This window comes from Nannobrachium achirus, assembly GCF_963921795.1.
Source record: "Nannobrachium achirus genome assembly, chromosome: 13".
Taxonomy (NCBI): Eukaryota; Metazoa; Chordata; class Actinopteri; order Myctophiformes; family Myctophidae; genus Nannobrachium; species Nannobrachium achirus.
The window spans coordinates 13,582,754-13,606,324 of NC_137833.1; the positions used below are offsets into that span (position 1 = coordinate 13,582,754).

General features: G+C 44.4%; 3 protein-coding genes across 3 annotated transcripts in view; 2 read left to right on the top strand and 1 right to left on the bottom strand.

Annotated features, from left to right (window-relative positions):
• pde10a (phosphodiesterase 10A) overlaps positions 1 to 23,571 on the bottom strand; it is a gene marked incomplete at its 5' end in the record, with an annotated part of 141,620 nt that overhangs the window by 30,453 nt on the left and 87,596 nt on the right. Inside the window, 4 exons of the mRNA XM_080740138.1 lie at positions 12,536 to 12,676; positions 12,836 to 12,885; positions 15,839 to 15,959; positions 19,862 to 19,890. Of these exons, the coding sequence (XP_080596264.1) occupies positions 12,536 to 12,676; positions 12,836 to 12,885; positions 15,839 to 15,959; positions 19,862 to 19,890 (341 nt within the window). The remainder of the gene's footprint in view (positions 1 to 12,535; positions 12,677 to 12,835; positions 12,886 to 15,838; positions 15,960 to 19,861; positions 19,891 to 23,571) is intronic.
• On the top strand, positions 1,180 to 6,251 carry LOC308296681 (uncharacterized protein; the record flags this gene model as incomplete). The annotated part of the gene is made up of 3 exons (XM_080740009.1): positions 1,180 to 2,347; positions 5,299 to 6,035; positions 6,156 to 6,251. The coding sequence occupies 3 exons, from the start codon at positions 1,180 to 1,182 to the stop codon at positions 6,249 to 6,251; spliced, it is 2,001 nt and encodes a 666-aa protein (XP_080596135.1).
• On the top strand, positions 8,490 to 9,737 carry LOC308296682 (growth arrest-specific protein 2-like; the record flags this gene model as incomplete). Its single annotated transcript, XM_080740010.1, has 1 exon — positions 8,490 to 9,737. The coding sequence occupies one exon, from the start codon at positions 8,490 to 8,492 to the stop codon at positions 9,735 to 9,737; it is 1,248 nt and encodes a 415-aa protein (XP_080596136.1).

Sequence of the window (23,571 nt, forward strand, 5' to 3'; positions counted from 1 at the left end):
ATGTAAAAGTCCATACATGGGTAATTGGGTATTCCCCAGAATCCCTGTTATGCCCATATATGGAGATCCCTGATGTCATCGATATAGATCACTGGCCAGATGGCCAAGACATTGTGCGAGGCGAGGCGTCTTACTGGTTTATTAAATAATCAAAATTAGGCAAACATACCAAAAATAAGCAGGTGAGGTGTGAAAGTCTGTAAAGTCAGTAGTGTAATGCATGTATGGATGAGTGACTGGTGTTAGTGTGTGTGTGTGTGTGTGTGTGTGTGTGTGTGTGTGTGTGTGTGTGTGTGTGCGTGCGTGCGTGCGTGCGTGCGTGCGTGCGTGCGTGCGTGCGTGCGTGCGTGCGTGCGTGCGTGCGTGCGTGCGTGCTAACAGAAATGAAAAATAAGGTGCATGGTGGGAGCGGAGCAAATGGTGAAAAGAACAGAACTGGGAAAGGACTGGGGAAGCAGGCTTTTATAGGGCGTACACCCGGGCCCAGGTGCACGCCAATCTGTTTAACGCTGTCAATCAATTTACTGCTCCCCAGCCCAGCCCAGCCCAGTTTTTTTTTTTTTTTTTTTTGCAACTCGAGTCCTGGGAAGCTCCGACCGTGATGTCATCAGTATATGCCCATATATGACCATAGTCCCTTTTGTGCCCATATATGGAGCTGACTGATTTGTTTACCCTGATGCCATGACGACACAATGAGGTTAGACAACACAGTCCATGTCCTTTTTATGCACATATATGGACATCCCTGATGTCATCAGTATGTGCCCATATATGGGCATACTCCCTTTTGTGCCCATATATGGAGCTGCCGGATTTGTTTTCCTTGACTCTGCTTCTGTCAGTCCATGTCCCTTTTATGCCCATATATGGAGATCCCTGATATATGCCCATATATGGGCATTCATCCTTATGTGCCCATATATGGAGCTGACTGATTTGTTTACCCTGATGCCATGATGACACATTGAGGTTAGACAACACACTCCATATTTGGCCATAGCTACATTGGAAACTCCTTATATGGTTATGGCTGAGTCATAGTGACATCAGCGTGACATCACATGATGGCAACGCATAAAAGCAACGACGTCTGGAAGGACTGAGTAATTAATGTTTGACAGTCAACGGAAAGGAGTCCAAAGAATAAGAAGAAGTGAATCATCAGTGATTGCAGTTATGGCTGAGAAGTTTGATGCACCAGTGGTCAGCCCGTTGGCACAGCGGCATGGACCGGGCCTAGTCGACGTCTTCCAGTACGACCAGTGGCTGGCCGTGCGACATGAGGCCACCCTGGTGCCCATGCAGGAGGACCTGGCCATCTGGCTCACCGGCATGCTGGGAGAGGAGGTGAGAGCCGAGCACTTCATGGAGGAGTTGAACAACGGCGTGAAGCTATGTCAACTCGCAGGAGTCCTGCAGAGCAAGGTTGCGGAGAGCCGCCCCACAAGGCATCGCAAGCCGTTTCCCACGAAGAAGGCGGAGTACAAGAGACAGGCCTCACCGAGGTCTTTCTTCGCCCGCGACAACACAGCCAACTTCCTGGGTTGGTGTCGTCGAATAGGTGTGGAGGAGACTTATCTGTTTGAGTCTGAAGACCTCGTTCTGCACAAGGATCCTCGTCAGGTGTGTCTCTGCCTGTTGGAGATCGGCCGAATTGTTTCCGAGTATGGAGTGGAGCCTCCTGCGTTGGTGAAGCTGGAGAAGGAGATCGAACTGGAGGAGACCTCGCTGACGAGCGCGGAGCCTCGTCCTGCCATCAAGACCTTCAGCGTCTGCTGCCAGCATGGTGGCCTCTATCGGCCTGGGGAGCAGGGCATGGGCGGTCATCCCTGTAACTGCTCCAGCAAAGTGATCATCGAGTACCTCTCGGAAGGACGCTACAGATTGGGTGACAAGATTCTGTTCATTCGGTCACTACACGGGAAGCACGTGATGGTGCGCGTAGGGGGTGGCTGGGACACGCTGCAGGGTTTCCTGCACAAGCATGACCCCATGCATGTGCTCCCATTCACCACACTAGAACAGAAGACCCTGGCTTTTCAGAAAGGCCCTCCTGGTGTGGGTGGTGGTCACCTCAGCACTGCACCTACATCCAGAGGAGCCACACCAACTCCCAGAGAGACCACACTTACATCTAGAGGAGCCACACCAGTTAACCGTACATCTAGAGGAAAAACACAAACTCCCGGAGGAGCCACACCAATGTCCAGAGGAACTACACCCATGTCCAGAGGAACCACACCAACTCCTGGTGGAGCCACACCAAACCAGCAGAGGACCAACTTCACAGCCTTGCCCAAATCCACCTCCCCACTCCCTAAGAGCAAAGAAGCGCTATCCAAAGGCAAGGGACAGACCGTCATAATTAACGTCTCACTTTCACAAATCGTATGCTGTATATTAGCATTGTTATGGTGTATCTATATCTATTTGTGACCACACATGTTAAGGGAGGGGCGCTGTTGTTCAGGCCATGCACAATCACACACAAACACACACACACACACACACACACACACACACACACACACACACGGGGGGGGGGGGTGTGTGTGTGTGTGTGTGTGTGTGTGTGTGTGATTGTGTGTGATTGTGCATGGCCTGAACAGGGAGGTTCTGGCCCTGTTACAGATCCCATAACCCACACACTGCACATCCTTTCGGAGCTCATATCTTTGAACGGGTAAGGGCTAGTTTAAATAAAATATGATGATACTGGCCACTGCAGTGTTACAGTGTAGTTGTCCAAATGTTTACTGTGTCTAATCCAAATGTCAAGCTCAACTAAAAGTACATCATTGTAAAACAAAGCTCATATCTCTTAAAATTTTCAACCCATACATTTTGATACTGTAGCTAAAAAGAGAACAAAGCTGGAATTGTTCAAACTGCTCTGAGATAACAGTGTGGGTATTGTTTTGCATAAAGAGTATACACACTATGAGGAGTTATCTCTAAGATAGCAATCTATTTGACCATTATATTAGATGATATTTTTTAAAACAATAGGGGTATTGTTTTTTTATTATGAACCTTGGGGGCCTGAGGGGGGCCAGGGTACACAACAAAAAACAGGGGAGACGTAGTTTGACAAAGAAAATATATTTTACTATCAGAAACGTCACAGCTTGTCCGTATCTGACCGGACGGGTAACGTCTAACACTGTGGTTCCCCCGACACATCACTGTGACATCACAGGTGACATCACAGTGATGTCAGATACTCAGAGCAGAGATCTCCATATATGGGCATAAACAGGTGACATCACAGTGTTAGGGATCTCCATATATGGGCATAAAAGGGATTGTATCCCAGATTATGTCCTGTTAGAGAGATCCCTGTGATGCCAGGGGGAACAAATCCCTTTTATGCCCATATATGGAGATACTGTATGGAGATCCCTGACCGATACGTATTAATAAAGAATAAAATAAAATAAAAGTCCATATATGGGTATTCCCCAGAATCCCTTTTATGCCCATTTATAGATATCCCTGATGTCATCAATATTAAGCCCATATCTAACAGAACTTCATATGCCCATATATGGACTTTTATTTTATTTTATTCTCTCTCTCTCAATAATGTGGATCTGACTACCATCACCTGGATCTCCATTATGTAAAAGTCCATACATGGGTATTCCCCAGAATCCCTTTTATGCCCATATATGGAGATCCCTGATGTCATCGATATACATCACTGGCCAAGATGGCCAAGACATCGTGCGAGACCAAAAACAAGCAGGTCAGGTGTGTAAGTCAGTAAAGTCAGTAGTGTAATGCATGTATGTATGGATGAGTGACTGGTGTGTGTGTGTGTGTGTGTGTGTGTGTGTGTGTGTGTGTGTGTGTGTGTGTGTGTGTGTGTGTGTGTGTGTGTGTGTGTGTGCGTGTGCGCGTGCAAAATGAAAAATAAGGTGCATGGTGGGAGAGGAGCAAATGGTGAAAAGAACAGAACTGGGGAAGGACTGGGGAAGCAGGCTTTTATAGGGCGTACACCCGGGCCCAGGTGCATGCCAATCTGTTTAACGGCTGTCAATCAATTTACTGCTCCCCAGCCCATTTTTTTTCTTTTCTTTGCAACTCGAGTCCTGGGAAGCTCCGACCGTGATGTCATCAGTATATGCCCATATATGGCCATGTTCCCTTTTTGTTCCCATATATGGAGCTGACTGATTTGTTTACCCTGATGCCATGACGAGACATTGAGGTTAGACAACACAGTCCATGTCCTTTTTATGCCCATATATGGAGATCCCTGATGTCATAAGTACAGTATATGCCCATATATGGGCATGCTACCTTTTGTGCCCATATATGGAGCTGCCTGATTTGTTTACCCTGACTCTGCATCCGTCAGTCCATGTCCATTTTTAGCCCATATATGGAGATCCCTGATATATGCCCAATTGCCCATATGTGGGCATGCTTCCTTTTGTGCCCATATATGGAGCCAACTGATTTGTTTACCCCGATGCCATGACGACACACTGAGGTTAAACAACACAGTCCATGTCCTTTTTATGCCCATATATGGAGATACCTGATGTCATAAGTAGATGCCCATATATGGGCATTCTACCTTTTGTGCCCATATATGGAGATCCCGATGTCATCAGTATATGCCCATATATGGGCATGCTCCCTTTTGTGCCCATATATGGAGCTGCCTGATTTGTTTACCTTGACTCTGCATCCGTCAGTCCATGTCCCTTTTATGCCCATATATGGAGATACCTGATGTCAGCAGAATATGCCCATATATGGGCATGCTCCCTTTTGTGCCCATATGGAGCTGCCAGATTTGTTTACCCTGACTCTGCATCCGTCAGTCAATGTCATTTCTATGCCCATATATGGAGATCCCTGAAGTCATCCGTATATGCCCATATATGGGCATGCTCCCTTTTGTGCCCATATATGGAGCTGCCTGATTTGTTTAGCCTGACTCTGCATCTGTCAGTCCATGTCCCTTTTATGCCCATATATGGAGATTCCTGATATATGCCCATATATGGACATGCTTCCTTTTTTGCCCATATATGGAGCTGACTGATTTGTTTACCCTGATATCGACAAGACACTCCATATTTGGGCGTGGCTACATTGTAATCTCCTCCTATATGGTTATGGCTGAGTCATAGTGACATCAGCGTGACATTACATGATGGCAACGCATAAAAGCAACGATGTCTGGAAGGACTGAGTAAGTAATGTTTGACAGCCAACAGAAAGGAGTCCAAAGAATAAGAAGTGAATCATCAGTAAATGCAGTTATGCCTACATCTAGAGGAAAAACACAAACTCCCAGAGGAGCCACACCAATGTCCAGAGGAACTACACCCATGTCCAGAGGAACTACACCCATGTCCAGAGGAAACACACCAACTCCTGGTGGAGCCACACCAAACCAGCAGAGGACTCGTCCTGCCGTCAAGACCTTCAGCGTCTGCTGCCAGCATGGTGGCCTCTATCGGCCTGGGGACCAGGGCATGGGTGGTCATCCCTGTAATTGCTCCAACAAAGTGATCATCGAGTACCTCTCGGAAGGACGCTACAGATTGGGGGACAAGATTCTGTTCATTCGGTGGCTACAAGGGAAGCACGTGATGGTGCGCGTAGGGGGTGGCTGGGACACGCTGCAGGGTTTCCTGCACAAGCATGACCCCATGCGTGTGCTCCCGTTCACCACACTAGAACAGAAGACCCTGGCTTTTCAGAAAGGCCCTCCTGGTGTGGGTGGCAGTCACCTCAGCACTGCACCTACATCCAGAGGAGCCACACCAACTCCCAGAGAGACCACACTTACATCTAGAGGAGCCACACCAGTTAACCCTACATCTAGAGGAAAAACACAAACTCCCAGAGGAGCCACACCAACCTCCAGAGGAACTACACCCATGTCCAGAGGAACCACACCAACTCCTGGTGGAGCCACACCAAACCAGAAGAGGACCAACTTCACAGCCCTGCCCAAATCCACCTCCCCAATCCCCAAGAGCAAAGAAGCACTATCCAAAGGACAGACTGTCATAATCATAATAATTGTTTTGTTTTTTTCTCTCTTTACTTCTGGCTGAGATTATGAACTGCTATCCTGTTTTATTGATCTATGTGTCCTATGTGTTTTTATGTGTCTTTTGTGACAGATGTATGCTTTTATGTATTGCTGCAACCAAATCGCCCTTCGGGGACAAACAATAAATGAACTTGAACTAATCAACGTCTCCTGGAATTCTAAATGAGGGCAAAGACAGAACCGACCTTTGACGTGCTATAAAACGTTATGGAAATGTTTTGGATGAGGAAAAATACTATAATATGCACCATATTGATCATCAAAGAGCAAATATCTGTAATTAAATCCACTTAAATACAATATGATGATACTGGCCACTGCAGTGTTACAGTGTAGTTGTCCAAATGTATACTGTGTCTCATCCAAATGTCAAGCTCAACTAAAAGTACAAAGCTCATATCTCTTAGATTTTTCACCCCATACATTTTGATACAGTAGCTAAAAAGAGAACAAAGCTGGAATTGTTCAAACTGCTCTGAGATAACAGTGTTGGTATTGTTTTGCATAAAGAGTATACACACTATGAGGAGTTATCTCTAAGATTGCAATCTATTTGACCATTATATTAGATGATATTTTTTAAAACAATTTGAGTATTGTTTTTGTTATGACCCTTGGGGGCCTGGGGGTGCCAGGGTACACAACAAAACACAGGGGAGACGCAGTTTGACAAAGAAAATATAATTGTGACCGTAGGTCGCAGTTTACTATCAGAAATGTCACGGCTTGTCCACATCCGTCCAGGCGGGTAACACCTAACACTATGGTTCCCCTGACACATCACTGTGACATCACAGGTGACATCACAGTGATGTCAGATACTCAGAGCAGATATCTCCATACATGGGCATAAACAGGTGATATCACAGTGTTAAGGATCTCCATATATGGGCATTAAAGGGATTGTATCCCAGATGATGCCCTGTTAAGAGAACCACACTATGATCTCCATATGTGGGCATAAAAGGGATTGTATCCCAGATGAAGCCCTGTTAGAGAGATCCCTGTGATGCCAGGGGGAACAAATCCCTTTTATGCCCATATATGGAGATATGGAAATCCCTGTCCTATACATATTAATAAAGAATAAAATAAAATAAAAGTCCATATATGGGTATTCCCCAGAATCCTTGTATGCCCATATATAGAGATCCCTGATGTCATCAATATTAAGCCCATATCTAACAGAACTTCATAAGGGAATGCCCATATATGGACTTTTATTTTATTCTCTGAATGACTACCATCACCTGAATCTCCATATATGTAAAAGTCCATACATGGGTAATTGGGTATTCCCCAGAATCCCTGTTATGCCCATATATGGAGATCCCTGATGTCATCGATATAGATCACTGGCCAGATGGCCAAGACATTGTGCGAGGCGAGGCGTCTTACTGGTTTATTAAATAATCAAAATTAGGTAAACATACCAAAAATAAGCAGGTGAGGTGTGAAAGTCTGTAAAGTCAGTAGTGTAATGCATGTATGGATGAGTGACTGGTGTTAGTGTGTGTGTGTGTGTGTGGGTGTGTGTGTGTGTGTGTGTGCGTGCGTGCGTGCGTGCGTGCGTGCGTGCGTGGGTGCGTCGTGCGTGCGTGCGTGCTAACAGAAATGAAAAATAAGGTGCATGGTGGGAGAGGAGCAAATGGTGAAAAGAACAGAACTGGGAAAGGACTGGGGAAGCAGGCTTTTATAGGGCGTAAACCCGGGCCCAGGTGCACGCCAATCTGTTTAACGGCTGTCAATCAATTTACTGCTCCCCAGCCCAGCCCAGTTTTTTTTTTTTTTTTTTGCAACTCGAGTCCTGGGAAGCTCCGACCTTGATGTCATCAGTATATGCCCATATATGACGATAGTCCCTTTTGTGCCCATATATGGAGCTGACTGATTTGTTTACCCTGATGCCATGACGACACAATGAGGTTAGACAACAAAGTCCATGTCCTTTTTATGCCCATATATGGACATCCCTGATGTCATCCGTATATGCCCATATATGGGCATACTCCCTTTTGTGCCCATATATGGAGCTGCCGGATTTGTTTTCCTTGACTCTGCTTCTGTCAGTCCATGTCCCTTTTATGCCCATATATGGAGATCCCTGATATATGCCCATATATGGGCATTCATCCTTATGTGCCCATATATGGAGCTGACTGATTTGTTTACCCTGATGCCATGATGACACATTGAGGTTAGACAACACACTCCATATTTGGCCATAGCTACATTGGAAACTCCTTATATGGTTATGGCTGAGTCATAGTGACATCAGCGTGACATCACATGATGGCAACGCATAAAAGCAACGACGTCTGGAAGAACTGAGTAATTCATGTTTGACAGCCAACGGAAAGGAGTCCAAAGAATAAGAAGAAGTGAATCATCAGTGATTGCAGTTATGGCTGAGAAGATTGATGCACCAGTGGTCAGCCCGTTGGCACAGCGGCATGGCCCGGGCCTAGTCGACGTCCTCCAGTACGACCAGTGGCTGGCCGTGCGACATGAGGCCACCCTGGTGCCCATGCAGGAGGACCTGGCCATCTGGCTCACCGGCATGCTGGGAGAGGAGGTGAGAGCCGAGCACTTCATGGAGGAGTTGAACAACGGTGTGAAGCTATGTCAACTCGCAGGAGTCCTGCAGAGCAAGGTCGCGGAGAGCCGCCCTACAAGGCATCGCAAGCCGTTTCCCACGAAGAAGGCGGAGTACAAGAGACAGGCCTCACCGAGGTCTTTCTTCGCCCGCGACAACACGTCCAACTTCCTGGGTTGGTGTCGTCGAATAGGTGTGGAGGAGACTTATCTGTTTGAGTCTGAAGACCTCGTTCTGCACAAGGATCCTCGTCAGGTGTGTCTCTGCCTGTTGGAGATCGGCCGAATTGTTTCCGAGTATGGAGTGGAGCCTCCTGCGTTGGTGAAGCTGGAGAAGGAGATCGAACTGGAGGAGACCTCGCTGACGAGCGCGGAGCCTCGTCCTGCCATCAAGACCTTCAGCGTCTGCTGCCAGCATGGTGGCCTCTATCGGCCTGGGGAGCAGGGCATGGGCGGTCATCCCTGTAACTGCTCCAGCAAAGTGATCATCGAGTACCTCTCGGAAGGACGCTACAGATTGGGTGACAAGATTCTGTTCATTCGGTCACTACACGGGAAGCACGTGATGGTGCGCGTAGGGGGTGGCTGGGACACGCTGCAGGGTTTCCTGCACAAGCATGACCCCATGCGTGTGCTCCCATTCACCACACTAGAACAGAAGACCCTGGCTTTTCAGAAAGGCCCTCCTGGTGTGGGTGGTGGTCACCTCAGCACTGCACCTACATCCAGAGGAGCCACACCAACTCCCAGAGAGACCACACTTACATCTAGAGGAGCCACACCAGTTAACCCTACATCTAGAGGAAAAACACAAACTCCCAGAGGAGCCACACCAATGTCCAGAGGAACTACACCCATGTCCAGAGGAACCACACCAACTCCTGGTGGAGCCACACCAAACCAGCAGAGGACCAACTTCACAGCCTTGCCCAAATCCACCTCCCCACTCCCTAAGAGCAAAGAAGCGCTATCCAAAGGCAAGGGACAGACCGTCATAATTAACGTCTCCTGGAATGCTTCTCTGGCAAAGACAGAACCGACGTTTGACGTGCTATAAAACGTTATGGAAATATTTTGGATGAGGAAAAATACTATAATATGGACCATATTGATTAAACATTTATATTTCTGACCAAAGAGCAAATATCTGTAACATAATTAAATCCATTTAAATAAAATATGATGATACTGGCCACTGCAGTGTTACAGTGTAGTTGTCCAAATGTTTACTGTGTCTAATCCAAATGTCAAGCTCAACTAAAAGGTCATCATTGTAAAACAAAGCTCATATCTCTTAAAATTTTCAACCCATACATTTTGATACTGTAGCTAAAAAGAGAACAAAGCTGGAATTGTTCAAACTGCTCTGAGATAACAGTGTGGGTATTGTTTTGCATAAAGAGTATACACACTATGAGGAGTTATCTCTAAGATTGCAATCTATTTGACCATTATATTAGACTAGAACAGCGTCTAGTCGGCGACCTGGCCAACTCGGAACAATGTAAATAGGGAATGAATGCCCCGCCCTTTAATGCAAACCCCATTATACCTGTTTTCATAGGACCCGTTTTGACCATCTGTCTGCCTGTGTCCATTTATGCCCATATATGGAGATATCTGTATCTGTCTGTCTGTCGGCGTCCATTTTATGTCCATATATGGAGATCACTGCAGTTATAGTTCTGGGTCCATTTTATGCCCATATATGCCCATATATGGAGATATCTGTCTATCTGCGGCCATTTTATGCCCATATGGAGATCTCTGTATCTGTCTGTCTGTGTCCCTTTTATGCCCGTATATGGAGATCTTTGTGATTCTGCGTCCATTGTATGCCCATATATGCCATATATGGAGATATCTGTTTATCTGCGTCCATTTTATGCCCATATATGAGATCTCTGTCGCTTTTTCAAACAGATGGTTTGTGTGTGTGTGTGTGTGTGTGTGTGTGTGTGTGTGTGTGTGTGTAATTAATGAGGAAAAATACTATAATATGGACCATATTGATCATCAAAGAGCAAATATCTGTAATTAAATCCACTTAAATAAAATATGATGATACTGGCCACTGCAGTGTTACAGTGTAGTTGTCCAAATGTATACTGTGTCTAATCCAAATGTCAAGCTCAACTAAAAGTACATCATTGTAAAACAAAGCTCACATCTCTTAGATTTTTCACTCGATACATTTTGATACAGTAGCTAAAAAGAGAACAAAGCTGGAATTGTTCAAACTGCTCTGAGCTAACAGTGTGGGTATTGTTTTGCATAAAGAGTACACATACTATGAGGAGTTATCTCTAAGATAGCAATCTATTTGACCATTATATTAGATTATATATTTTTTAAAACAATAGGGGTATTGTTTTTGTTATGACCCTAGGGGGCCTGGGGCTGCCAGGGTACACAACAAAAAACAGGGGAGACGCAGTTTGACAAAGAAAATATAATTGCGACCGTAGGTCACAGTTTACTATCAGAAACGTCACAGCTTGTCCGTATTCAACCGGACGGGTAACGCCTGACACTGTGGTTCCCCTGACACATCACATCTGACATCACAGTGATGTCACCATACTCAGAGATCTCCATATATGTCAGATACTCAGAGCAGATATCTCCATATATGGGCATTAACAGTTGACATCACAGTGTTAGGGATCTCCATATATGGGCATAAAAGGGATTGTATCTGAGATGATGCCCTGTTATAAAGATCCCTGTGATGCCAGGGAGAACAATCCCTTTTATGCCCATATATGGAGATATGGAGATCCGATACATATTAATAAAGATTAAAATAAAATAAAAGTCCATATATGGGTACTCCCCAGAATCCCTTTTATGCCCATATATAGAGATCCCTGATGTCATCAATATTAAGCCCATATCTAACAGAACTTCATATGGGAATGCCCATATATGGACTTTTATTTTATTTTCATTTTATACTCTTCTCAATATGTGGAGCTGACTACCATCACCTGGATCTCCATATATGTAAAGGTCCATACATGGGATATTCCACATTTTTTATTATTTTTTTCATCTTGAGTCCCGGGCAGCTCCGACCGTGAGCGGTGGGATTTTACGCTAAAAGACTTATTTGTATCGCTCAACAATTCCTTTTTTTGTTTACATCAGACTTTCATAATGGTGGAAATGTCTCCAAAGGGTTTCGTTTCTGTGTAGCTACTGTAAAAAGCAAACTGATCCACAAGCTCACAACGCGTTGCATATATATCTGCTTATTTTCAAAAGATCTTTATACATTTGAAAACTTGAGTACTTTTACTTTTGGTACATTTTGATGCCAATACCTTTTTTGCAACTCTAGGTCAAAGTTTACTGTCAGAACTGGCACAGCTTGTCCGTATACATGTAACGCCTGACACTGTGGTTCCCCTGACACATCACTGTGACATCACAGTGATGTCAGATACTCAGAGCAGGGATCTCCATACATGGGCACAAACAGGTGACATCACAGTGGTGTGGCTGGTTCAGAGTTCAGACAGGGATCTCTATGTATGGTCATAAAAGGGATTGTATGTTGTGATGTCATGGGAACCACCTTATGCCATTCATGGAGATCCCTGATGTCATCAATATTCAGCTCATATCTAACAGGAATTCATATCCATATATGGGGAACTGGTCCGATATACATAACTGGCCCTGAGGCGTCTTACTAGTACTTTTACTCAAGTACATTTTGAATTCTGGACTTTTAATTGTATCAGAGTATTTCTATATTGCAGTATTGATACTTTCACTAAGGTAAATTAATTGGGTACTTTTCCCGCCACTGTGCAATTCTGACGGCATAGAACCAAATTGAAGTCTTACACTCGTGATGTCCTCCACCAGCGTCGTCTTTCGACTCTTGGCAACATGGGCAGCGATGGTGGTCCCCGACGCATTGGGGCCCAAAGGGATGAGGGTAGGAGGGCCATCCTTGGCCCCTGTAGGAGTGTATAAACATAAACTCTACGGAGAGGAAGAGACAGGCAGACAAGACAAGATGGGGAGAGAGAGACAGAGAGACAGAGAGAGAGAGAGAGAGAGAGAGAGAGAGAGAAATGTGAAGTATGTAGTATTATAACCACAGCAATGGATAATAAGTGATGTGTTCTGCAGTGCACTTACATTGTTGCATTCTCCCAAGAAGTAAAGTGCAAATCCATCAGATTTTGTTGCTGGGGAAATTGAGAAAAGCAGGGTTGTAAATGTGTGTGTGTGTGTGTGTGTGTGTGTGTGTGTGTGTGTGTGTGTGTGTGTGTGTGTGCGTGCGTGCGTGCGTGCGTGCGTGCGTGCGTGCGTGCGTGCGTGCGTGCGTGCGTGTGTGCGTGAGAGAGAGAGTTTGCGTGAGTGTGTGTGTGTTGAGATACAGCAAGAACAAGTCCAGTAACAATCGACAATAGCTGTCATGCGAGGGCAATTTATTTGGTACCCGCGTAAATGTGTGCAAAACAGGAGTGAGTAAAGGAATACTTGAGAAGGACAATATATGGCAAACGAGACAAACAGTCAAATAACAGTGTGATGACGAGGGCCTGCCCACAGCCTTCTCCATAATCTGATTCTCATACAGTATGGGCCATTATGGAATATAGTGGAGAGAGAGAGAGAGAGAGAGAGAGAGAGAGAGAGAGAGAGAGAGAGAGAGAGAATGGGGGTATAGAGAGGAAGAGAGAGCAAGCAAAGGGGAAGAGAAATGGTAGTGAGTAGGAGTGTAACGATATAGTAACTGAATTGAAAATCTACTATATCGACAATAGCATATATCATACCGTTTTGGCTTTGTATCGCATCGATATCATTTTACAATGCAGATAATCGGTATCGAATCATTTTGCAGTGCAAATAATTGTCGTAAGGTATTAAGTATTTGTGCCTTGTATTTAGACATTTTAAGAAGGAAAATGAAAAAGAGGGGTTTAATTACTTTTCCCCATTCCATATAGCTACTCTTGGTCTATAGATAAATGTGTGAAATCTCTGTGTTCATGTCAAGGTACGGGTTTGTGTTGAAATATAATGTCCATGTATTTGCTAGAGAATCAAAGTTTAGTTTAGTTATTTATATCCATAATAATAGATTTGTCACACAGATTTAATTTCTTTGCTAAATAGTTACTATATCATTGAATCGAATTGTATCGTATCGCCATGAATGAACCAATATCGTCCATGAATCGCATCGTCAACCATGTATCGTGATGCGTATCGTATCGTTGTTAAAATCTATCGTTATACCCATAGTAGTGAGAGAGGCAGAGAGAGAGGCGAGAAGAGGATATAGAGGAAGAGAGACAGACTCGTCCTCTGAGAGGACTTCACGGGAGATAGAGGACAATGTGTTTTTAGCTAGTGTTGCCATAACTCAGTGTTTCTCAACCACTGTGCCTGGGGACCTTTGGTGTGCCCCTGAGAAGGGTCAAGTGTGCCCCTTGAAACTGCTTGAAAGGCAGTATTGTATTTATCATTTTAAAAATGATTTCAACTAGTGAAAACAGCCGATCTACAAGCACACAACGCCTCACGGTGCGAGGCGTTGTGTGCTTGTAGATCTGCTGTTTTCACTACTGTTGTGCGACAGCCCTGCATGATGAAGCAGGGCTTTACTTTGCGATGAAACGTAAAAATATGAAACTTCTTGGAGATACAAAGTTTCTTCCCGACAGTGACGATATTTACACCCCCGTATTATGTTGGTGTGCCCCTGGATTCTTGGGACATGAATAGTGTGCCTATGCAGAAAAAAGGTTGAGAAACACTGCCATAACTGACAAAGATTTCATCACTGTCGGGCAGAAACCTCTTATTTCAGTATTTTAATGTGATATTTGTTTTTTCGTAAATTAACGCCCTCATTGACCACACTAAGGCGTCATTCAAAAGCATCAAAAGTAGCAGATGCACAAGATCGAAAACTCGGGCGCGAAGCGGCGTGCTTCGAGCTCGTAGATCCGCTACTATTGCTGCTTTTGAATTTGAATCCTGAAAAAGCAACTCGTTTTGGTACATATGAGGTTTTTCCACCCGACAGAGGATTTCTTTGTGGCCACGATGGCTGTCAGAGTGATGATGTTAGAGCGTTGAGTTAGACTGAAGGTCAGCAGCAGGGCTGGACTGGTCATCTGGCATATCAGTGCATACTGTATGCCCGGTGGGCTGACCATTAGTGGGCTAGTGCCCCCCCCCAAAAAAATTATAATAATAATATATATTTATATATAGTTTTGCCCCTGTTACTTTTAGGATGGTTGCAGTCGGCTGGGCGACCAGCCGACCACTAAGTGGAGAGGGCCAATCCTTCAGAAGCACCGGCCAACAGAGACATAACATGATTGGCCCACTGGCTTGTCTATCATTTGAATACTGGCCTAGTAGCCCAATCACAGGCTACTGTGGCCCAGGAGTCCCACCCACCCACCCAAACATATAACAGCTGATACAAGCCCACAGCGTGTCGCTGCCTCGGAGTAGGGGTGGGCGATATGGAAAAATACAATATCACGATATTTTCCCAACCTGTATCACGATACACGATTTTATCACAATTCTTTTTCACGTTGGTTTTTATGGTTATTTTTCAAGTTACTTGAAACTAGACTCTGGGTTCCTTTTGGGAGGTCTAAATTGAACTTTACAAGACAAGTAAGTAACTCTGACAGAATACAAATGAAACCAAATGGACACTTACGGGTCCATTTGGTTTCATTTGTATACTGTCAGAGTTAAGTGGAGACCTTGACATGTTAAAGTTTGAGAACCACTGATTTAGACCAAAATGCAGGTTTAAATTGAATTCTGCAATGAATCTCTGTATTAACAATTCACCAGGATGTTTTACAAGGCTCCCTCATTGTATCACGATATATACGATACCTCTGAAAAGGCATATCGTGGAGACATTGTATCGTCTCAACGATAATTATCACCATATCGCCCACCCCTACCTCGGAGCGTTGTGGGCTTGTACCCGTAGATCTTAATATGTTTGGTTTGCGGCGATTGTGGTTGGCCCGGTCTGGGCCAAGATGCCAGGATGCCGAATGTATGTCCCAGTCCAGACCCGGTGAGCAGCAGGCCACACAGATGCAGCGTCATCATCATCATCAGCAGGCCCCTGGTTGTGATATCTACCTGTTTTGATGATGTTGCACAACTCGTACAGCAGCAGCTTGTTGTCTCCTCCCATGTCCAGCCTCTGCTCCATGTAGCTGTTCAACTCGTACACCACGCCCTGCATGTTGTTGTCCTGGTACTGCTGGGCACAACGCACGCACGCACGCACGCACGCACGCACGCGCACACACACACACACATACACACACACACGGAAAATATCGTTGGTGTCGGGCAGAAATGTTCCTCTTGCTTACTCTGTGCTTTCTTTCGTTAAATTAACCCTCTACTCGATCATAGTACAGTGTCTATGGGAATTAAGGGAGTAGTTCACCCCCAAAATGACTTTTTTTTGTGTGTCCCACGCCCATATATGGTCATTTCAGTCCAGAATGAACAGGTTTTTTCAAAAACAAAATGTGTGTTTCATGTCCATATATGGTCATTCCAGTCCAGAATGAACAGGTTTTATCTGTCCCGTACGTCCAGAATATCAGTCCAGAATGAATAGGGTTTTTCATAAACAAAATGTGTGTCCCATGTCCATATATGGTCATATCAGTCCAGAATGAACAGGTTTTATCTGTCCCGTACGTCCGTCCGTCCGTCCGTCCGTCCGTCCGTCCGTCCGTACGTATGTGTATAGTGTCCGTCCCAGTCTGATGATTAGATACTTTGAGGATTGGTCAAGCTTCACATGACAATTCGGCCCTCCAGATAAAATCATTAATTCATTCAGAATATAAAGAATGTATAGATCACAGAGTTCATAACTCTAGAACACATAGAATAAAAGTTCACCGCTTCACTTCGAACCGAGGTTTGATTTTTCTATTGATTACACACGGCATGGAGACTTAAATGCATGGATATTTGTTGGCTTTTGTCGCATTCCTAAGCCAATTATTTGATTATAATAAATGTACCCCCATTGTTTCCGGTAGGGGACCCAAAGTGTCTTTTGGTCCCCTACCGGAATCAATGGGGGCTTTATTGGCTTAGGGGCATTATTGGTTTAGCAATGTGACAAAAACTAACAAATATCCATGAATTCATGTCTCCATGGGGTGAGTAATCAATAGAAAAAAAAAAAAAGGAAAATCATTTTGGGGGTGAACTACTCCTTTAAGACAAGGACTGACAAATACAGAAATATTTATATGTGCATATTGGCGGTGCAACGTAGGTATACTACCAGTAAGACACCTAAGGGCGAAAAGCGACCTCTGGATTCTGTTGTCTGACATCATACATACAATCCCTTTTATGCCCATATATGGAGATCCCTTTTATGCCAATGTATGGAGATCCCTGCTCTGAGTATCTGACATCACTGTGTGTCACCTGTGACGTCACAGTGATGTGTCAGGGGAACCACAGTGTCAGGCGTTACAGACAGACAGACATACGGTCAAGCTGTGACGGTTCACATACTGTACTAAACTGTGACCTACGGACGCAATAATTTTCACTGTTTTCACTAGTTTTGTGCGACAGAGGTTTCTGCCTGACAGTAAAGATATTTTAGTGATCATGTTGCGAGGAAAACGTTGAGATAATAGCCATTTTGGTTAGAACTGACTGAAAATAACTGTGTACTTCAAGTTTAAAATGATACTAAATATTTTTTCAAGTGTCCAAATAAATTCCAAATATTATCAAATGATCTCGCGTCGCGGCACCCCTGGACTGCCGTCGCGGCACCCCAGGGTGCCCCGTCACCCACTTTGAAAACCCCTGCCCTACAGTACATCCCCTCGCCTCCGTCTTTGCATCCAAGCCCAGGGAAGGACCCCCCCCCCCCCCCCCCCCCCCCCCCCCCAGCCCCCAAGAAGAGGAGACCATCATCGAGAGGCAGCTCTGATCAGAGTCCTGTCAGGCCTCGCTGCTCACAGCCGCCAGCTTAAAAAAGTGTCCCATCCCATTATGTAAGCGGGAGGCTGGCCTCCCGCTGTGAACGGGGCCAGAGCGCCGTCTATTTCTGTGCCTGCCTTCCGAGCTAGGGGGTCAGGACAGGACAGGACGGCAGGGAGAGAGGCGCCGCCTTCCCCATTCCACCCACATCCTGTATTCTCAAGACGTGTATGGATGACGCACTGAAGATGAGGGTCATGCAGTCCTCCTTTCTCATTTTCTTCCTGCGTGTGTGTGGGTGTGTTTGGGTGTGAGAGTGTGCGTCGCTGTGTGTCGACCGTCTCTAACCTCTGTCGCCCAGTGGGCCCTCCTTGGGGCCGGACACCCTCGGTGTCCCAGGGGCAGCACAGGCCCTCGTCATGACTCATGTATATCGCTGCTGTCGCGTAGAAACCTTGTATCTCCATGTTTTTTGTAAGTAAAGCCTCTGCTTGATCGTACTACAGCGTCACACAAAAGTATCAAAAGTATTGAGTATTTGGGGGAGCCCGCTGGCCTCCTGGTCTAGGCACATACCACATAGGCATTGATGCCTGACGGCGTCGCCGGTTCGATTCCCGATCCGGACAACCTTTGCCGCATGTCACTCCCCATCTCTCCCCATTTCCTGTCAGTCTACTGTCCTATCTAATAAAGGCATTGAGTACTTATGAAGTTTTTGGACATAATGAGGCTTTCACCCGACAGAGACGATATCTTGACAAATCTCGCACACTGGTGGACTAATGTTTTGTATGTTATTTAGCATACCGAATAGTAACAGAATCCATTGAGAAATCTATTCCATTAGGGTTAGTTTCAACCTTAGGCTACATTGATTTATATAATATTGGATCCATTGCAAATAGACCACTAGGGGGCGAGCCAAACTTGTTTGCGATGATTTTTGGAAACCTTTTAACCATACCTAACAGGCTAACACCATACCAAAAATCAAAAACGTATCACCAAGCGCACGATTTCGATGATTTTGGCCGAATTCCTCCCCAGCTAGGAATGCGACAAAAAACTAAAAAATATCTCCATGGCGTGACTCGCCGTGTGAGTAATCAGTAGAAAAAGAAAAATAATTCGGGGTGAACTACTCCTTTAACATGTTTGCACGTTCACAGTCAGGAACGCACCAACACGTTGAGTCATCTGCTCCAGTCTAGAAGGCAGAACAACACTGAGTTCAAGGTATGCTGTTGTTCATGTTATCTACTAGTTTTCATCATTATTGAGCTTAAGTTGAGAGTTTGCAATGGATTTAGCTGAAAGCTCTGCGTCAAATAAAAGTTCCCGATAACCTGCAAAGGTTTTCCCTCAGAAAGATAATCTTAACAAACGAGCACCACTTTTAGGTCTTTTTGAAGGTTAAATGCCATCGATAGAAGAAGCTGACATTAGGCCATGAAAAAGCATTTTTTAAAGAGACATAAAAGCTCCATTATTCATGAGCGGGACATTCTGACATGTTTTATGTGGTTGAACAAATGAAAATCTTGTGTTAAACACAAGGTGGATTCTGCTTTTCAATGTGAATGGAGTGGATTCTTGCCATTTGCGAGTTTCTGCAAAGATTTGCTCCATTTTCCATACAAATTTTAAAATGTCAAACTTTTTTTAAAGGCAAAACAGGGAAAGAAAACTGTGGGAAAAAATGCATTTGCAGGACATTTTCAGGGAAAGAGCAGCGCACGCATGCACGCACGCACGCACGCACACATGCACACGCGCACACACACACACACACACACACACACACACACACACACACACACACACACACACACACACACACACACACACACACACACACACACACACACACACACACACACACACACACACACACACACACAACCTCATACATATGTCCAAAACTGTTACTTTTAATAATAATAATAATAAATAATTCAGGATTCAAATTCCAAATTAGCAAAACTAGCAGATTGACGTTTTGTGTGACACTGTGTAGTATGACCAGGGCATTCATTTACGAAGATATGGAGATAAGAGGTTTCTGCCCGACAGCAACGATTGTCCATGCCCAAGTTCAAGTCAATAAAAACAAAGTCATCGGCATAGGGAACAGAATGAGCAAGAGACAGACAGACAGACAGACATGCACACACGCTTACTTACCCTGCTGACGTCTTTAGCTGATGTGTCGTCTGAAAAGAGAAAACAAAATGATAAACTTTGGGCGGAATCCGCTCGTAAAAATAAACCTAGCCTAGCCTTACCCTCCTCCTGACCCTTCTATTGTAAATATCTATATTTTTTGCACTGTTTTTTCTTTCTTTTTTCTGACGATATATACTGCGTAGTATTGTGTTCTATCCGTTTGTCATTCAATGTTATATGAGATACATAAAGGTTTCCTGTGTAAATAAGCCGAAAAGCTTACTAGGATCTCCTTTTAGTTGACCTTGTACCAGTGAACTGTACTGTCAATCATGAAACTGTACCTTTTCCTATGCAAACTTCTAATAAAGTCTTCAATCAATCAAAAACAAAGCCGAGTTTTGTTGAATGACGAGATAAGGCGTGTTCGTGGCGAGATCACGCGTGATTCATCAAACTCAAATACACGATATATGAAAATGTGTGGTGATTTATTTCACGTCAAATGTGTATTTTGATGATGCCTCATTCATCCAAAAAACAATTAGTGTACCAACTTGCAATACCCTTGCGGACCACCAGTGGGCCCAGCCTACAACTTGGGATATCGCTACACTAGATCAGTGGTTCTCAACCTGTGGGTCGGGACCCCCAGGGGAGTCCCCAATTATTTTGGGGGGTCCCCAGATGATTAACTTATTGTGCAACGTTGTTTTCTCTCTCAACAGTAAACAAACCAACATACCATAATGTTTACGTGTATAGAGGATATCTGTAGATTTCTAAAGTGACAATTTAAGGACTTTTAATACCTCTATAATGACAAATTAAACATTGGCCAAATTGTCAAATATTAGAGGCAGAAATTGTGAAAAAAGCAAATCTAGATCTGCTAATGCCTCAACTCTTAGTGCTCGTCAGGGTGGGGGGGTCCGCAGATAAAATATGATTATTTTGGGGGTAGCGGCCTGAAAAGGTTGAGGACCACTGCACTTTTGTAACTAACATTTTGCTTCTTGGGGGGGTCCTTGGAACTAAATATTTTGAGATGGGGGTCTGTGGCCAAATACATATCATTTTGGGGGTCCTTCACGTGAAAAAGTTTGAGCACCACTGACTATAAACATTAGAAGGATTTGAAATATTCAAAGACTTGCACAAATGTTTACGATAAAAAAAAAGCAGATCTACAAGCTCGCAGCGTGCTGTGAGCTTGTAGATCTGCTATTTTTCAATAGTTAAAGCACAAAATTCATGGGGGGCCCACAGTGAATCCTTGTACCCTGCAGTGCCCAGAATTTGGTGCGACACCCTTGAGTAACAGTATGGGACATGATGGTTTCCACCCGACAGACAACGACATGTAGGGCTGTCACAATATGACATTTTACATGACGATTAATTGTCACTCAGATAATTGGCGATTAACGATTTAATTGTGTATTTGTCGTTGATAATTACATTCCTGTTTGGCTTTAAGGCTTTGAAGTTGTACATGGTAGATATGACACATAACCCAAATATACAAAGAAATTACTGACATATTTGACAACTTACTACTTAAAAAATAACTTTGATAGTGGAAATAGCCGATCTACAAGCTCACAACGCGTCGCGATGCGACGCGTTGTGAGCTTGTAGATCTGCTATTTCCACTATTTCGGACATTTTTGAACATTCACGATTATGACGATTATGACAAAATAATTGCGATAATGTCAAATAATCACGATTAGACGATTATGTAATAATTGTGACAGCCCTAACGACATGACCATATTGTCTTTGGATTAAAGACATCGAATTATGCGATAACAATGACGATTGCTTTTCAGCCAGTCAAAACAAAGGGCCCGGACAGATCATCTGTGAGTGTGACTCCGGTATGAAAATAAAAGCCTTTCACACGGCAGTGTTTCTCTCACCAAACAGCACACATGACCAATTCACCCAGCCCCCACCCCCCTCAGAATCTCCTTTGATATGTTCTCATGTGATCAAAAACCATGCGAAAAGCCCTACAGAATCTTTTAAGAAGAAGCGTCTAGCGGAGGAGAAAAGGACAAAATAAATTGCTGACATTTGATCCGGGATGTCTTTTGAAATGAAATGCGTCTCTTTGTACATGGCAGAAAGAAAGAAGGAAAAATAAAGCCAGTGTAACGCTGTTTGTTGTCTCAGACATTCCTCCAGTGTGCTCGGCGTTTCCTAACTTAGCCCTGAGAGCTATTTTGGAGTTAACCCCTGGCCAGGGCTGACGTCAATGCAGGAGCAGAGTGCTGCTTCTGCTGCTGCTTGACGAAAAAAAAGATAATGCTGTAGGACAACCCTTGAGGGCCCTTATTCATTTTTTCTTTTAATTTCCAGACACAATAATGTGAATATTTTTCTCCCAAAAACACAGTACTCTACTGTAGCTGAACATAAAATAAAAATAATATTAGTTATGTGTGCTCTATCTGTTTATATTGGTTCTCCGAATTTTAAATTCCCAATAACTCAATTATTATTCCCATGGAACCCTGGGAGTCTCCTGACCATAGTTTGAGTGCCATTGGTTTAGTGAACCCACTGAGAAAACAATTAAATGGTTTGTATCAGTGGTTCTCAAACTTTTAAATTTGAAGGTCTCCCCTTAACTTTGACAGTGTGCAAATGGAACCAAATGGACCTGTTAGGGTCCATTTGGTTCCATTTGTACACTGTCAAAGTTACAGACTTGTAAGGGTCAATTTAGACCCTGCCGAGATTTAGACATCTCTGCAGCTCCGAACAGACGACATATTGTAGTTTGGACAGAGCCAAACCGAATTAAACTCGGCTCTAAAAGTGGAGTATGCATCGTCGCAGATGCAATCCGTTGTGAGCTTGTAGATCACTCTCGGCTGCGGCGCCGGAAGCTGCCTGCACATTCTGCACAATGCACGATGGAGTGTTGGAAAGTTGTGGATAAAACTGGAAGAAAAATGTAAGAGTCCATGCAGACCCATACGCGTCGTTCTAGGATCAGTATTAAAGTGGAGGGCTTAAGAACCTTGCATTCCTTGCCCTTGGCAGGTCAAGTTGAACTTGCTTCGTGTGGCTCTGGATAAGAAGAACATCAGCTTAACTGATAGAACCCATTCTAACAGATCAATGAATCCATCGAAAGCTATCAGGAATCGGGAACAAATCTTGCATGCCAAGTCCGGGGCAGCAGTGGCTCAAGGGTAGAGAAACCGTCAATAGAACACAGAGGGTTCCCGAAGGGGTTCCCAGTTTGATCCCGGTCTCCCCCAGAGTTAGTGTCGAAGAGTCCTTGTGCAAGACTCTGAACCTGAGCAGGTTGATGCCGCCATCAGTGTATGAATGTGTGTGTGAATGGGTGAATGTAATACACAATCTCTGTAAAGCGCCTTGGATAAAGGCGATGTATAAATGCACCGTTTACCATTTTAAGTCCGAGGAGAGTGTAAATGTAACCACATTTGTACACACTAGTTACATTAACACAGTGGAATTTACTGTGTAAAATGTGAAAGGTGAACAAATCTTTCCCAGAGTGGGACACTATTTCATGTCAACCACACGTCTGATAGGCGCTCCATTAACAGCGAACAAGACTAACGTTGTGGATACTTTATCAGGACCCAGGATGTTTGGGATCCGGGGCTTCCTGGTTCCGAACCTTCGGTATACAGTATTATGACCTAACATGCAAATGGTTGGCTGTCAGGCAGAAACATCTA